General features: G+C 42.3%; 1 protein-coding gene across 4 annotated transcripts; it reads left to right on the top strand.

Annotated features, from left to right (window-relative positions):
- The first annotated feature begins 615 nt into the window (after positions 1-615).
- On the top strand, positions 616-15,372 carry ppp1r13l (protein phosphatase 1, regulatory subunit 13 like). Of its 4 annotated transcripts, none has more exons than XM_068713611.1 (13): positions 616-792; positions 7,459-7,521; positions 7,633-7,787; positions 8,165-8,762; positions 9,463-9,558; positions 9,860-9,945; positions 10,388-10,760; positions 10,870-11,321; positions 11,511-11,648; positions 12,522-12,655; positions 13,083-13,249; positions 13,783-13,976; positions 14,076-15,372. In XM_068713611.1, exons 2-13 carry the CDS (start codon positions 7,485-7,487, stop codon positions 14,109-14,111), a joined length of 2,466 nt encoding a protein of 821 aa, XP_068569712.1. In that variant the 5' UTR covers positions 616-792; positions 7,459-7,484; the 3' UTR covers positions 14,112-15,372. The 4 variants fall into 4 exon arrangements, with proteins under 4 accessions (XP_068569712.1, XP_068569740.1, XP_068569731.1 ...); XM_068713639.1 differs by having other exon boundaries at positions 9,463-9,495; XM_068713630.1 differs by having other exon boundaries at positions 617-792; positions 7,633-7,748.
- The last annotated feature ends 1,749 nt before the right edge of the window (positions 15,373-17,121 follow it).

Here is a 17,121-nt window from a genome sequence, read left to right on the forward strand (position 1 = left end):
TTGGTAACTTAAGACACTAACGTTTCAATGGAAGAGGTCCATTTGTCAGCGGTCATCATCAGTGATGTGGTGGTACTGTAGCTAAATATTAAATAATGTTTCGTCTTTGTCCAATTTTGACACCACCAGCATTAATAAGAAAATAATGACATATTGGTAGTTTCCCTTAACTTGTGCAGGCATTCATGTATGGAGGTTTCAGGTAAAATTAGAGCTACTGAGGATCATTAACACATACATATCTAACAACCATTACAACCTGTAATTTGTATAATGTTTGTAGCTTACCATTTGTAAATCTAAATTAAGAAGTAATCATGTAAAACAACATTTGTCATAGAAATGTAGCCTGTAAAATATAATATTTAATTGTTTGTGTCTTAACATTTAGGATTAGCCTACTTAGGTGTCTGTATAGGAAAGGAGGTAATTTTGCTGGGGTTATAAAGCTGTTATAGCGTTTACGTGCTGTTGTAAAACATGCAACTTGTAGGCTACCTGCTCTTTACAGAAGACGTCTATGAAAAGAATGAGGCCAGACGCGGTGGCATGCATTCACCTGGGCCAGCTGCGGTAGGAACACCTGGCTCGGGTTACAGCGGCGGAGGGAGAGCCAGAGGGGCTGGACTCAGCCAAAATAACTCAACTCGGTGAGTTACGCAGCTATGACTACATGTCTGGAGCAATCGGCGCAGGAGAGCAACACAGTCGGAGCGACCCGATTTCTTCAGGAAGACAAGAGGGCTCAGCTTTCCTCTCGAACAGAAGAAGAAAAAGACCCGTTTGTTTGAGGTAAGGACGTTTTTATAATCGCCTGACCGGCGCACCTATCTGCGTGGGAAATACGGTGTGAGGTGAAGAAAAAAGAAAGTTTTATTATAAGATTGCGTCTGTGTTGCGTGCGTCATTGTAGCTCTTTGAGTTTTGGTATCCCTCCACTAAAGCGCAGTCGCGTGAAACGCCTTTTTTTCTCCCCCTTTGAATGGTTCTTTCCAAAGTTTTTATGTGAGAGGTCTTGGATGCGAGGAGGAGCTTGTTCTCAAACTAATGAAAATCAGATGTTGCCATCTCTGCCTGGCATGCCTTCCAGTCTGCATCCACATAGGAAAGCTTCGGTGCAGTAGCCAGTTGCTGGACTTTGGTAGACTGCTGTGCAGCCAGCAGTAGAAGATAACAGACAGGCATATATATTCTACAGCCAGAGTTACTATCTACAGGTAGGACTGGGCAAAAAATCGTACTAATCATATATCCTCTTTCAATGGAATCATATCCTGATGAAATCGTATATCGAGTTATCGTGATATAAGTTGTTTATTTTAAAAATAACAAGCACATACGAACTCAAATGTCTCAGATTCTGAATTGAAAAGAATTGTGCTTCAGGGAACATCCCAGTGTAGTTAAATCCAGCTTTTGCTTTAATCAGCTTACTTTGTGTACATGCATATTATTTTTTTCAGTGCTTTTCATTTGTCAAGTATTTAGTATTTACCCTGAAATAAGTTTCACCACGGGGTAATTTCATATAGACTATTTATCTATTGGACGAGCAGAAAACATGCTATATCGTGATATATATAATTATCGATATATGAAATGACCGATATTGAGAGAGAAGATTTTGGCCATATCGCTCAGCCCTATCTACAGGACCTGTGAGGTTTTATGACTTCATACTAGAGATTTATTTGTGATCTTATCAGATTGAATGGTGTTTTTATGATTCATTATGTGATATTAACTACCGATGATCATCATATTGTGTTGTTGATTAGCTATGATTATTTTAAGTGTCGCTTTGAAAAACAAAAGCAAAACCATTACACCACTTGGGGCTTCCTCTGCACCGTTTGTTGTGACCGCTAGTTAGAAACTCAAAATGCGTCAGTTATTTGCTGAACTACTTATCTAAAAACTAAACCAAACCTTCCTGTCAGAGCAGGATTTAAATGGCATGTAGCCAACATGTTTGCTCCACTCCGAGTCCAAAACCAGTTGGGCTGCATTGTCTGCTATAAACCTGCTGCCTCTAAAAAAACTGTTGCAGTCACCAGCTATTCAACTTTGTCCTCAATGATCGAACTCATGCATGCTGACACATGAAAGCAGATCCACTTGTCACTCCTTGCTTTGTGCACTTTGCGCCTCAGCATGAGCATGAGACACTGCGGGCGTTAGACGGAGCAGTGTAACTTGTGAGAAATGTCTGTTATTTTGTGCGACACTGAGAGATTCCTGAGTCACATGCTGGGGAGAACAGTGTTGCTATAGAAGTGAAGGGGTTAGCTGGGATCGTGCTAGAAGCCATTATCCAAAAGAAGAATGAAGGCAGGTTTAAGGATTAGTTTTTTTTAATCACCTCAGAAAAATCTTTTTGTCCGCGCATGAATGTACACTTATGCACCTAGCCGAGACTGAATGCATATCCGAAGTTTGAGAAGATCATTACAGCTGCATTGTTAAAAGGCTGTTGTCTTTGGCAATGACTTAAGCTGATGTGAAAAGAATGTGCTATGCATGCTTGTTAGTGTTTTTGTGCAGGCATTTCAATGACTAACTAGGTCAGAGGTGTGGATTCCATAGAAACAAATACTTTGGGTGGAGTTTTGTCACTGAGAAACTTACAGTTGATGAAGTCTGTTAGTAGAATATATGATTAATCTATGAGCAATTTATGGCAGGTTGTATGTCAGCATGGAATTCAAATGTAACTGAACAGCTCATGCAATTAGGGAGGAAACAAACTTCAATAAAGCTTATTATAGAATATAATGATCATAGTTTTCTATCTGAGATGATATTCTTTGGATAAACTTTTTTTGGGAAACACTCTTTCTGTGGTTGTGGCAGCCACCAAAGATGAAAACAACTAACTCCACCATGAACCACCATTCAAGCGTATTGAATCACAATGTTTTACACAATAATTACACAAAACCTCCCACTTGGATTTGCGCCAGGAGCCTTAATCTCCAGTCAGAATCCGGATAAATCAACACCTCATTTCAAATGACTCACACAGCATGAGACAGTGGTAGTGTACATCAATTTGCATGTTACCTTTGACATTTGCATGAAACTCTGGCATCAAAATACCTTCAAGGCAATTCAGACAGGATATTCTGGATATTTCAAAATCAAGCTCTGTGAACAATTAAGAAAGCTTGTGGGAATAAAAAAATACCACGGGTTACGTTTTTCACAGGAATTTTCGAGAGAGAATCATCATCAGCAGGTTTATTCTCCTGTGGGACATCATTTAGTTAGGGGTGACCGTGGCTAAGTGGAGAGCAGGGCCGCCGTTCAATCTGCTAGTCTCATGTCAATGTGTCCTTGAGTAAGACACATAACCCCAAAATTGCTCCCGTAGCTGCGTCTACGGTGTGTAGCAGACGCCTTTTATCTTTGGATAAAAGCGTCTGCTACATGACTACATGACTACATGACTGTAATGTACTTCATGTTGTCTGCATGAGCCAGATTTAGCGAAAGCGTTTAGTTGTGTCAGAGGATTTTCTCAGCCAAGTTCCCTGCCAAGAGTGGACTGTGGATAGAGACAAAGCCAGAAAGATCTGAAGGAAGGATGTGAAGGAGGAAGCAACAGGAGGGGAAGGAAACAAATGGATGCCTAAATGAAAATATGGAGTTCACCATTAACTAAAAAGTGGGTTAGATGCTTAGTCTGGAATTGTTGGTGAAGGACTTAAAAGGAAAGGAAAGAGGGAGAGCCCGCTTGTAGTCTTGGTTAGACACACCCTTGCATTCAGCAAAGCTTGTGATTATTGTCTTTAAAGCTTTAATCTCCCTTCTGCTTCCTACAAGATCTCTCTGCTTATTTCAGTGTTCGTTAACAAAGTTATTAAATTGTTTTCCAAATTTCTAAAGCTTAGTATGAAGAGGTAGCCAGGAGTTTTGTTACTCCTTTGTGGTTTCATCTTGGCTTTACCACTTGAGAGAGCTAATTGTTGTATGTTAAAATGGTAGAACCAGCTAGTAATCATAGAACCATAGCAATCACAGCACTGGAAAGGAACTGGACATAAAGTGCACTTGAGTTTTTCCAGGAAACTTCTCCTAAGAACGCAACCAAAGTGCCGCAGCAGATCCACAAGCCTGGAATAGCAACGCTGCAGAGGCCACGAGCTGTCAGTCCACTTTACATTTTCAGATGATTAATGTTTCTATGCTTCAATACTTAAAGACGAACACCCCCTTTCTACTGCGTTTGTGCTTTAAGGTGGAACAGTTGCCTCATTTGATACTCTATGTGATGACCTCATGTATGTTGCCTGTTTCTACAAAAACATGTATTTATTATATGCTTCTCCTCTTGAAACCTTCATGTTTCAAAGTCTGGCCATGGCTGTTGAGATTATCTGAACATCAATTTGCATAGTAATAAAATATGCTGATAAGAACAGCAAAGAAAGACAAGATGCAAATTACCAACACTAGATGCCAAGATAAAAATAAAATTAAACAAAAGAACATATCAGCACAAAACCACAAGTCAACAACAAAAAGCAAATCCACGATCTAAATGACAACAGAACACAACATGGTGGGAGGATTAGAAGGTCAAAGTCCTGAGGGAAGTTGGGTATCGTTGGTTCAGTCTATTATCAAATGAACCTTTTAAAATGCATTATAAGTTAGAAATACCATTTTAAATATATGCTCTTTCACCTCTTCTCATTAGGTAACATTTTTTATTTACTTGCTTTTGTTAAGACACATTAACAGTGGAGTAAGGCTTGAGTAATGTGAAAAATAAACATTAAGCAAGCATTAAACATTCATTAAGAGGTCCAAAAATGTGTACTAAGTAAATTTAAAAGTAAAGGAAAAATATAGTTTTGATGGTGAACTGACAGTGTAACAATAGAATAACACAACCAGTTAAAAGGGTGGGATTATGCTCTCACAATGTCAGATTCTCTACTTATCGTGGCCAAAAGATACAATATTATTGCGATATAGCAAATTTGAAAAATAATAATATTATTAATGCTGTCAGTAAAATGAATCTGCACCTTTTTTTTACACCCATGATACAGTAGTGTAGGAAGGTGGAGAGTCTGTAACCATAACTGTGTATCTCAAATGATTTAAGAGGCACTGGATTACTTTCACGATACTAAATGTGTAGCATTAACAGGATGTCAACCTTTCTTTGAAAACGCCACAGCCATTGTCATTACTGGTATATTGTGACACCTTTAGGCGGGGTGAATGAATTTCTGGGCAGGAAGGGGAGAGCTCAGTGAGTGATCGACCTGACCTTTGTGAGTCAATGAGAGTGTAATCTCTTTGTGAGACAGAGATACTGTGTGTGTGTGTGTGTGTGTGTGTGTGTGTGTGTGTGAAGTCAAGGCCTCACTGGGAGGAGTGCTGAGGAATGTGAGCCTGTGTGACCAGGCCTGACTCCAGTACAGCATAGCACACAATGTGAAGAACAGCTATTATCTGCCTGTGCTGTACGCTTCAGTTTGACGACCTCACACAACACATGCTTTCCTCTGGGCCTGGCTCATGTTTAACTGGTGTTGGTATCTCATCTAGAGGTTGGTCTGATTTTAAAGGTGAACGAGTTTTACGTGCACCTTTTTTATGAGGCAATAAAGATAAATGTCCCTCACCTCTCTCTTTTTTTTGCAGTCTTTCCCAAAGTAAGATCAGTACCAATTTAAATCACTCTGTTTGTCATGTACAGATACAAATCAAACAATCTGGGACATATTTAACATAAAGAGTGGAAGCAGGAGGAGACATTAAACTCTTAGCTTCTGGGAAACTACAAGCAACTACAAAACTGTCTGGAAGTTGAAAAAGTACAACCTCCAACAAACGGATGTCACTCTGTATCACTACCTGAAGAACAAGGCACGTTAAGGGATAGCGGGCACATGCAAACAATGAATTACTCAAATATCTGACAGAGTGATGTCTGTAAAAACATTACATTTAATCTGTAACATTACCCTCAACACGTTGAGGGTAATGTTACAGATTAAATGTGAGTGTTGTTTTTGAAGTAGAAAACGTACCGAAATAGCTCACACAGAAATGTCGAGTGGTCACACAGCAGGCCGAGCACTTGAATCATCAGTGACAGTGGATTCCTTGTTTTTTCACAGGCCTATGCGAGACTGACCTCACTCTCTGTCTGTCTGTGAGGCCGTACGTGCACGCCCATTAGTAGTTAAATAGGGCAGGCTCGTAAATGGGGGACAGGTGTGTAAGGAAGGCTTAACACACTTTTATAAAGATATGATTTATCCAAGACATTTTACTATCCCCAATATGCACATATTTACTGTCTAACATATTAGAATAACATGGCTGTTGTACATAAAGGCTTTCAGGACTCACTGTTGACTTTAAAAAATGTTCTCCACAATATTGAGGCTTTACAGTACCTAAAAGAGAAACTTGCACTTATATTGTATTATATTGTGTTTTAAATTTATGAAGAAGATGCAATGGGGTAGTTGGCTTTTCTTATTTTATTCTAATATGTCCCCTTTAAGGAATAACGACACTGGAAAATTCATCATGGTACTGCACTTTATTTTAACGTCTATTACATTTCTTTTAATTTTACTTTTACTAACATTTGTCGTTCTTACTGCAAGACAAACAGAAGCTGACAACTTATCTGCCAAAATGATTTACTTTCTCAATATTTGACAGCTATTGTTGTCACGCAGAGCAGAAAATCAATCCAGGAATGTTTAATGACAAAGAATTATTTCCCATGCAGATATTTTAAGGGATTATTAGTCATGCAGTGGCTTTGGCATTAACACATTGTTTGAGCAGCTTTGTACCCAGTCTGCACTAATTGACCTGTTGGCAGACACAGCTGTCTGGATTATTTGTATAATACGTCATCCACTTGACTATCAATGCACTACACCTGTATGTCTGTCTGTCTGTAACTGGCTTTCAAACAGACCAGTCATATTTTACATTAAGCTGGAACACCTGGCATCACATATAATGTGGTTGAGTCAGCAAAGCAGGACAGACACTGTGAGAGAGGGCCTCACTATGATGTCGTTTGGTGGTGTGACTCGCCATTTCAAGCATTCCTGCAAGTGTGTGATTTGCAGTTTACAAACTAACTTGTTTGGACATGAAGGGCGTTCAGGTGTGTGTGTCAGAGAGCCCGAAGTGGTGAGACTGCTTGGGAGCCTTCAGCAGGAGAGAAAGGGTAGGGTAACTGTATTGCATCAAAGTAAGAGTCAACGGCTCAGTCGAATGGCATGATTGGGAACCTAGTGGGCAGACAGCAGAGCCTGTTCGTGCGAAGCTACCGCGTTTTTATCTTTGACGGGGGGCCCGCCGAGCCCCTTAAAATGGGAACCCATCCCACAAGATCATAAAAACGTCAGTTGAAGGTGTTGTGACACTTTCCTCCTAACAGGTGTGGTGTGCTTCCTTTGTTTTTAGGAGCTGAACGCTGCTTCCTCGTAGCCATGAGTTCTCCGGCGAGCCTTGGCAGCAACATGCTGTGTGAGTTTCCACAAACCTTTCACTTGTCTTCATGTGGCTCAGTGTGTGTCTGTGCACGTTGGGGTAACAGCTATGCTAAACGTCCGTGTTGCTTGTGTGGTGTGTGTCCAGTCCAGACTATAAATGACGACCTGAATGCATCGCTGGCCACAGCAGATGAGTTATCCAGAGAGTTCAACTCCCTGCTGAAGGAGGCCTCGTCCGACAACAACAACACAAAGTCTCAGGTGCGCACATACACACCTCCAGCACCGGTTTCCTCTTCAGTGAGTTGAAGTCTCCCTCCCTCTCGTAGCTAGTCACAGCATGCCATTCTGCATGCATTCTGTCTTATGAATGTGCTCCTGAGGTTTGCCCGTCCATATTCTAAGCTGAATGGATATCTATAACTGCACGAGCCAGTAAAAGTTAAACATCTTGTTATATTACTTACAATGAAACAATAGTAATGTTGTTGATATTCAAAAACAACATATTCCACGAGTCTTAGCCACTGGCGCACTGTCAAATCAGTTGTTGAATGATGACAAATAAGGTTTTTTTACATCTTAAACATAAAATGAAACAATGTGCACATGTTGCTACTCAGCACAGTAGTCCTTCCTTCTAATATTTATTGCTAACAATTCAATTTTCCCTTTAGACCAGCTCTGCCATCTTCAGAGAGAAGCCCCAGCCCCTCACCCCCATCACTGCGAGGGAGACGAGAGCCAGCAGTAATGGCAGCTTTAATAAGCCTTTCTCCCCGAGTTCAACAACGTTCCACTCCTTGGACTCCGTCTTCTCCAGCAACAAAATAGCATCGTCGCCCCCCACTATCTTCACCTCCAGCCCACTCTCATCCCCCAAGATCCAGAGGGAATCACACTCTCCTCTCCCTCGAGCCGGATCCGACATTTACTCGTACGGCCAGCCGAGCCCCAAACTTTTGCCTCACACTCCGAGCCCCAAACATTCGCCTCACACTCCGAGGCGCCATTCCCCCTCAAGGTACGACAGGAGCCCACAGGGCTCAGCCAGTTACACCGATAGAAGCCCCTCTCCGAGCCCCACTGCTGTTTCTTCTGACCTGCCGTCTAGGTCTACCTTGCTCCTCTCCTCCTCCAACCAGCTGAGCCCTTACGACAGCAGCACGATGGGCCGCAGGTCGCCTCGCCAGGACAGAGTCCGCTCTCCTTTGTCGTTCAATAACCACATATCCAACACGCTGCCTCGAAATTTTGCCGCTTTCAGGAAACCCGGTGAGTGGCTGTAGTTAGACGGAAGTTCTGGTGCAACTAAACCCAACAGAGATATGGGATTATAATGGGATTAGATAAACTGTATTGTCATTGTTTTCATTTTGAGGTATCACATGCATAGTGGGAAAGGAGAGATACTTTTGGAAACAAGAGCGGTCTGGTCTTGGGGTGGATGTTTTAACTTACAAATAATATTGGCACTGCTCAGTCAACATGATGGGAACGCACTCTCCCTCAGTGTTGATCTTTTCTGATCTGGGGATGAATCAGGTTTTATAGATTTGGTATGAGCATTTGCGGTCAGCAATGCTAAAAATTACAGAATTACTTCATAAATAAGTCCACTGTTTGTCTTAGAGGTGGATGTGAAGCTCTGGATACTGACAGAACAAAAGAAACAGACCTCATAAATATACAGTATGGTAGTCTTACCAGTTTGCCACAAAAAATAGAGCAATACCCCCTTTTATACATTTAGATAAAGCTTCGCGACAAAAATACACTGTCAACACACCCAAAAGAATTTAATCATTCTGTGTTTAATGTCACGGTGCTCTTTCAGAGATTCTTAAAAAAAAACGCCTTGCCGAAGCTTCCTTCTGTAATCTCTCCCTCTTTCTGGCACTCTGTTTTCTTTTTGTTTTTTTCTCTCTCTCTCTCTCTCTCTCTCTCTCTCTCTCTCTCTCTCCCTCTCTGCTAGATGAGGGTGTGCAGCAGCAGCAAAAGAGCTCTGGCAAGTGGAATGAGACAGATCTGGACGTGTCCTACGAGAAAAAACCTCACCACACCTATGACAGTTGGTTGATTCCTGCTGAGCAATTCATTCAATATAATAATTATCTTAATCGTGATGAAAGCCATGTATGGAGATGTCGTGATACATATCTATTTACTGAACTACCATAAAACATTCTATATCGTGGTGTATATCGTTATCGAGATGTCGCCCCCAGCCCTACTTTCTCAACTTTTGTTTTAGAGGTAAAGGTGTGGAATTAGTCTAGGGCAAACCATTTGAGTACAATACCAGGGGAGCAATGGCGCCAAGACTGTACTGTACGCGTGGTGTTTTCTAACTCAACACTCTTCTGTTACAGAGACAGAGTGGCTGCGACCACCTCTGCCAAGTAGCTGGAGAGAATCCAACCTTGATGGCCCTCCTCCGGCCCCAAGCCCGAAAAAGGTGGGTGGTATTAACAAAGAGGCTTTCAAATAGGTACTGTGAGAGAGTTTTTTTTTTCTTAAGCCATTCCCTCCGGTTGTTGCGAAGCCACAGATATCCACGAACTGGGAGTTACTGCCAATAACAGGCTGAAGTGAGCGGGGATGGGAGTTTCACAAGCCTTGTTAAATCAAAAACTCAAATCATAGCATTTTTTAAAAAAAGCATTAGTCCATTTTTGCATCTATGGGACAGAAAACGATGCAATGCACAGTCAGCACCATGATACTGCTTGTTAAGTTGTTTGAAAATGAAAATAACTAAAAGAGGCTCGAAAGCTCCTTAAAGCTGCAGTTATGTTATAATTCTCCTACGCTATGACAGACACTTCACATTATACGGCCATCTGATTCAGTGCATTGGGATTAGATTAGAATGTATCACTCTTTTCTTTCTCTTCCAGGATCCTCGCTCTCCATCTCTCATTTATTCCCACACTTCTCTGCCCCGTAACACACGCATAACCGTACCTCCAGATGTTTCGTCCCCAGTCCACTCCCCTTACCACCCTCAGCCCATCATCTCCCGCATTTCCATTCCCCCGACTTCTACTCAGTCCCACCAGCACAAGCCCATCCCTCTCTCCGTCATCATGCGCCTCCAAAACCCCCACTGGGGAGCAATGTCAACCCGCCACCCCAGAGTCCAGGGAGGGGAAGGCGACATGGCACCGTACCAACCACCTGTACCCTTCCCGAACGAGTTCTTCCACCAACATGTGCCCCAGCCACCGCAACACCCACCTGAGCTGAGACAGCCAGCCGTATACAGTGACGGTATAACACATTCGACATCTGCGCACACACTCTGACGCTCTCTGTGTTCACAGGATCTTTGTTCGACTGACTTTGCTTGACGAATGTGGTTTGGTGTTTGTCTTTGCAGCTCTGAACTCGGGGGATATCGACGCAGAGTTGGAGCGGCTGGACTTTGTTCATAACATACCTGTGATCTCGGAGAATCCCAGCGTGGCAGGGGGCAGAAGGGAGGGTGCGTCCCAAGCTCCCCGGCCCCTCAGCCCCACCAGGCTACAGCCAGTGGTGGCCCCCGAGGCCCAGAGACACGACATTCCTGACCTGGAGGAGGTGCTCCGCATGAGGGCAGAAATCCCGCGGGCCCTAAAGAGACGGGGCTCTGTGGACCAGTCCCAGCCCCTGAAGAGGGCCTCCCATTACCAGCCCAACCAGTACAAGAATCTCATTGACAAGCTCTTTCGCAGGAAGGACCAGCGCCAGAGGGGGGAGCGAGGCAGCGAGACAAGCAGCTCCTCAGACGGAGAGGAAGCTGCTCCACCTCCTGCTCCTCTACCTGCACCCACAATGCATCCTGATTTCAGAGTAAGAAATGGGCTCAGACCAACAGATGATGTAATAGAAAAACAGAGATTGTCTAATTGTAAAAAAAAGGCTATTATTATGCATTCAACGCTATGTAAAGGTACTGTACATGTTGTTTTATATTTGTTTCAATTCTCTGCAATGAACTGTTTCACTTCATGCTAGCTGGTATCCTGTTTGTCCCTTCAGAGCTACCATTCCATCCTGCGGCGGTCCAAGCGGGATCACAAAAGTTCTGGGAGGCGAGCTCGACTCAGCCCGCTCGTCCTGCTGCTGGACGGAGCGCTGGTCGGGGAACTGGAGATAGTGCAGAAGGCCATGCAGGAGGTGTGTGTGTACTAATATACCTCATTGTATACTGTTACTGCCATGGCAACTACTGCTTTACTGCAGCCACACAACGACTACTACTCTGCAGCTGCTGCTACTCACAGTAATAGTAATCATGCCTGAGATACTAAACCCATTGCACCAATAATTACTTACAAATATTATACATATTTGAGTGAACATGAAGCTTTGATTTAATAAAGGAAGCAAAACCATAAAAACTGTAGAGTGATATTAATTCACAGGAATTTGCCAAAAAATGCCAAATGTAAAGACTATCAACTAGCCATAAAAAACATAATCTGTTGAGAATACACAATTAAAAGAAAAGGTTGAATTCAATTATTAAAATAAAGGTAATAATGCAGTTGGTTACAATGTTTCCAATAGTTACCACTTTTCTTGCAAAAACAATACATTTTTGAAGAATTACTTATTTTTAGGTTGGCAGCCTCCATAAAAGAAAAAAGATCTATCGGGTAAAAACTTGGTCTGCACTAAGACGGTAAAGTGTAGTGCCAAAGTCTGCTCCTGGTCTTAAAAGAAGCACAAAAGATGTGATATTTAACTGCTGAGCCTGCATTCAGCACATCGCTGCTGCTGCTTTTTCACACAGGAATACATTTGTCTGGAAGTTGCTCATGCTGCACAACAGCTTCCACCTACATTGTAGCAGTTTGGGGGTTAAGAGCTGTCTCAAGGTGATCCTGGCAGTGGTTTTGGAAGGAGGATGAAGTAGCGAGACAGAGAAGCATATTCATTCAACATCTTTAACACTTTCTTAATATGTAGCAGTTTGAGACTATCTGAGAGCAGAAACTCGTGTAAAGTACTTGATTACAGTTTAACTGTGTAAAATGTCTTCCGCAGATGAACGACCCTAGCCAGCCCAATGATGAGGGCATCACTGCCCTTCACAACGGCATCTGCGGCGGCCACTACAACGTGGTGGATTTCCTGGTTCGCATTGGAGCCAATGTCAGCGCTCCAGACAGCCACGGCTGGTAAATATCTGCTTATTCTTTGCCACCCATATCTTCTCTCCAGTGGTAGAATGTAACTAAGTACGTTTACATAAGTATTGTACTTCAAATTTGAGGTACTTGTACTTTGAGGGAACATTTACTGCACAACAAGTGCTTTTTTATATGTTAAGTACATTTTGCATATTTTTACTGAAGTAAGGGTTAGACTACAGGACTTGTAGTATTATGACAGTGTGATATGCTTCTCCAGCACTGCCTCTCTCCTGTGATGGATCCGTGTAACTCAGCACATTAAAGGTTGCATGTTAGGTTTAGATTTTGCCAACGTGAGGGTTTTGCTACCAGTATTTGTAGAGTTCATATTGTGTCTCGCCATAATGGGACATTTTCAGCACAGCTATCTTGTGCTCCCGCACGCGTTAACCGCCACTTCTTTGGGCCGCAGGACTCCGCTGCACTGCTCCGCTTCTTGTAACGACCGTCCACTGTGTGAGTTTTTGGTGAGGAATGGAGCCGCTGTCATGGCCATGACGGAGAGCGACGGCGCCACCGCCTCCCAGAAGTGCGATCCTTACGCTGTGGGGTTTGAGGAGTGCGAGAGCTTCCTGAAGGGTGAGGTTATTACACCTACATATCACACACACGCCATACGGTACCAAATCATAGAATAGACACCAATTGACAGTTACTGGGACTCTGACTTTTGCTCTTTTTACCACTTGTCTAATGTGACGGTTTCAGTTCAGTCTCCCATCAGTCGTTCACACCATTAAACATAATATAGCTGCAGCTAAAATACCCATCAGTTTACATGTATGGCTCTTAGCCAATATTCTCATTCAAGGTAACTTAAAGGGAGCAGATATGTTTTTGTTGTCTTACACAAGCACACTGCAGTGAGATACACTGTGATGGAGAGCTTTAAATCATATGGGATTTTTGGGCTAATATGTTGGTATGACACTAAAACTTTTCATGTACTGTATGGTTTTTTTTATGTAAGAAAATTAAATAGCAATGCAGATAAAATACAGATTACAGGGGTTCAAAATAAAGCTATTATTTCATCCATATTCAGTATTATGGACTGATATTTAGGTGCAGAAAGTTTTAAACATTCATACGTATACATGCATTAATTCCAGGTGTGGAGGCGGCTATGGGGACGGAGAACAGCGGCGTGCTGTACGCTCTGTGGAGCTACCCGGCTCAGGCAGCCGACGAGCTGAGCTTCAAAGAGGGAGACATGGTCACCATCCTGCAGAAACCCGAGGGGTCGGATTGGTGGTGGGCCTCACTCTGTGGCAGGGAGGGCTTTGTTCCAGACAACTACTTTGGGGTAAGATACCAATTTCTAAATGAATAATTGAACAATTTTGCCCTCACCTCCTGACTGCCTCACCATAATGCAGCAATGTTTTTTTTTTTTTTTTTACAGCTTTTCCCAAAGGTTCGACCAAAGTCTCTCTGCTAAGTGGTCTCTTGCTGATGGTCAGAGTGGTGCAGAGGACTGTGTCGACCACTAAGCTCTGCAGCTTCACACTGTTGTTTGACAGGAATGTGTCTGCGTGATTATGAAAAGCCTGTGTTGCTGCAGAGCACCATGGGTAATGGTTTTGATCTGTCAGTCAAAGAGAGTTGAAGAAGAAGACTCAGTATTCATTTTTCGCCACACATCTTTCTAGAAAACATAATTTGTAGTGGCTCTGCTGAGGGATGTATATCTAAACCTCTTCTGTCCAACTGTGGCCGTCTATCCAAAGGTTACAAAAGGTTCATATTACCTGCTCTGTTCCAGTCAGACAATGACATTTGTGACTCGCTGGCTGGTTGGTAATCAGAATGCAAACAGTGGCTGATGGTTGTTCAGTGCGGTGAGGCCAATGTAGCTGTGTGCTGTCAATAAACACGGCCCGTGATTGCTCAATTTAGAAAAAGGGCTGCTCCGATCAGAGCAAAGTCAAACCTACTCATTACTGGAGCAGAGTAGTGTGCCGCTCCACCAAAGCGTTTATTCTTTTGTCATATTTCTAAAGTGTACTCTATGTACATATCACTGTTTTTGCAAATAGTTTTATCCGAGGGATCCTAATAAAAATCACACTTATGATTTTACCAAATATTATTTTTGAAGAGCGATGTTTAAGTGTTTTTCTACCAATGTGGCTGCAGACTTTACTTGTTTTTTTTTAAATCAGGCACAGCAGGAACGTAGCTGCATCTGGCATGTTTCTGCTTGTCTCTAGTCCTTATACACAATGTAGGTCCGTCATGCTGCCTTTATGACTTGACCTCTCTGGAAGAGAAAGTGGTCTCTTTTTTGTGTGGATGTGTTCGTATTCACAGTGAATGTTTGGTGATGCATTTGTTTTTAGTTTTTTTAATCAGTTTTCAGTTTTGTTGATAGGGACTGCTGTGCACTTAACCTGTAACCCCTCTCAAGGGACACACAGTGACAAAATGTTTAAATACTCAATAAATACATGAGTCACAAGTTTTTGGTTTCCAGTGAAATCGTCTGCTACAGTCGTGTGTTTGTGGCTTAAAATGAGAAATGTGAAATGTCCCTTACTGACCAGCAGATGACACTGTATAATCAAATATCAACTCAACCTATTCACATTGTCAACGCTACCAGCAAATAAAAACTAATATAAAGAACCATTTATTGAGGCTGTTTTGTGCAGCATCAGTCCTCTATGTTGTGCGTTACATTAAACCTCGTTAATACTTTGTTTCTTCTTCTTTGAAGTTATATTTATTCTCATTTTTCTCCTCCCTCTCCTCTTCTTCTACACCACCGGGCACCCCGGCGTCTGCTGTGATTCTTAATGAATCAATTAGCTGCACTATTATGCATAAGGGTAATTACAAAAAAAAACTACACACATGATTAGTATTTTTTTTAATTAAGTCTGACTCAGGCCTTTTGATCTGCAGACTATCTCTACCCCACTGGTATTAAGAAAACACCTACGCTTGTGTGCTTCATCACAATCCCTGAGGAAGATTAGTGACAGCATTGTTTGAAGCTGTTTAATGTTTTTCTTTTTTTTCCAACTTTATGTAGATTATAAAAACATGTAATGATGATGACATAGACAAAGACACACACACACACACACACACACACAAGTTACTGTGGTGAGCTAACGCAGTGTTTCACATTTCCTGGTGAATAATTCAGATGGTTTAAAGTGGACCGAACTGTCCACTGGTCAGTGGCAGAATACATAATGTTTGGCTGAAACAGATCTCCTCTTGGCCTTGGCTAGAAGGCCATGGCAAAGAAAAAATGCCATGTTGAGTCTCATCTTTATTCATAAAACATTATATTTCTTTAACAGCACAACCACGGAGGTGAGGCAATGCGACTGATACCACTGTAATTTAATTCAGCGGGTTTCAAGGAAGAACACTAACTCAAAGAGAGAATGAGTCATTTCATCAGATTGAATATGATTATTTGCATGGAGGGAAATCAATTTCTTTCATTTTCATGATAGTTTTTTTTCACATATTCTGTAAAGTATCTCTTTGGCTAAGATGCTGAAAAGAGTCGCAGTCATTTGATTCAGTGGTTCCCAACATGACGGTCACAAGATGATTAAAAAGACATAAGCAATTTCAAAAACATATAAATACATACATACAAATGATGCTCATCTTTTCTGACTTTTCTGTCTGAATCTAATTGTGACAGCTAAATACGATTTTGAGAGCATTTCTACTGCCTCTCAATGTCTCTCAACATGGCAACGGCTGAGCAGGCGGCTTGCCGCTAACAGTGCTATCAGCGTTAACAGCGCAAACTATGGCGAAAGTGCTGACAGAGCTAACAGTGTTTACCTAAAGGGGGATCCGGTCGTGAGCCAACCGATGGGGCATGCTCCACGGGCATGCAGTAAAAGTATGTCAAAGAATGGAGAAGCTCAGATTACAACACAGAGGGAGAGCAAATTCCTTCTCTGCAGGTAGACATTATTCCACTACCTTACTGAGACAATAGTTTTTTGCTGTTATATTAACGCTCTGAATATCAAATTTAGCACCTTTAAACACAATCTAATGGAATCTACTACAACACTGTGCCACAACAACTAAGGTTTCTTGTTGAAACTAAAAATGAAACATTGCCTCTCTCCGAGAGCTATCGGAGTTGAAATTGTCGCATTCGTTTTTTTTGCACCGTTTGCAGGGGTTTCTATTCGGACATGCTCCTACCAGCAAACCACAAATGCACATTTTCCTTGGGCCCCTCTCTCCCTGTTGCCCTTTTGACAGCTCTGCCTGCACTGGAGAAATAATTGCAGCGGTGAAGAGTTTTGTGCTGAACAGTGATTCTGTTCGAGCAGAACTCATTTGATGCCTCATTGAAACCCCATTATAACCACGGTGGAGCAAAATGAACCGCTATTGACGTAGTCTGCAGCCAGCTGGTTCGGGGTGGCGGAGGAGTGCGGCTACTTGCCCAGTCTGCGGCG

This window comes from Cebidichthys violaceus, unplaced genomic scaffold (assembly GCF_023349555.1).
Source record: "Cebidichthys violaceus isolate CVI_PGR_0920_01 unplaced genomic scaffold, fCebVio1.0.p SCAF_1, whole genome shotgun sequence".
Classification (NCBI taxonomy): domain Eukaryota; kingdom Metazoa; phylum Chordata; class Actinopteri; order Perciformes; family Stichaeidae; genus Cebidichthys; species Cebidichthys violaceus.

Coding starts and splice junctions, on each gene's coding strand:
- ppp1r13l (XM_068713611.1), top strand. CDS start 7,485: ATGAGTTCTCCGGCGAGCCTTGGCAGCAACATGCTGT. Junction 7,522..7,632: donor CCTTGGCAGCAACATGCTGT/GTGAGTTTCCAC, acceptor GTGTGTGTCCAG/TCCAGACTATAAATGACGAC. Junction 13,977..14,075: donor TTCCAGACAACTACTTTGGG/GTAAGATACCAA, acceptor TTTTTTTTACAG/CTTTTCCCAAAGGTTCGACC.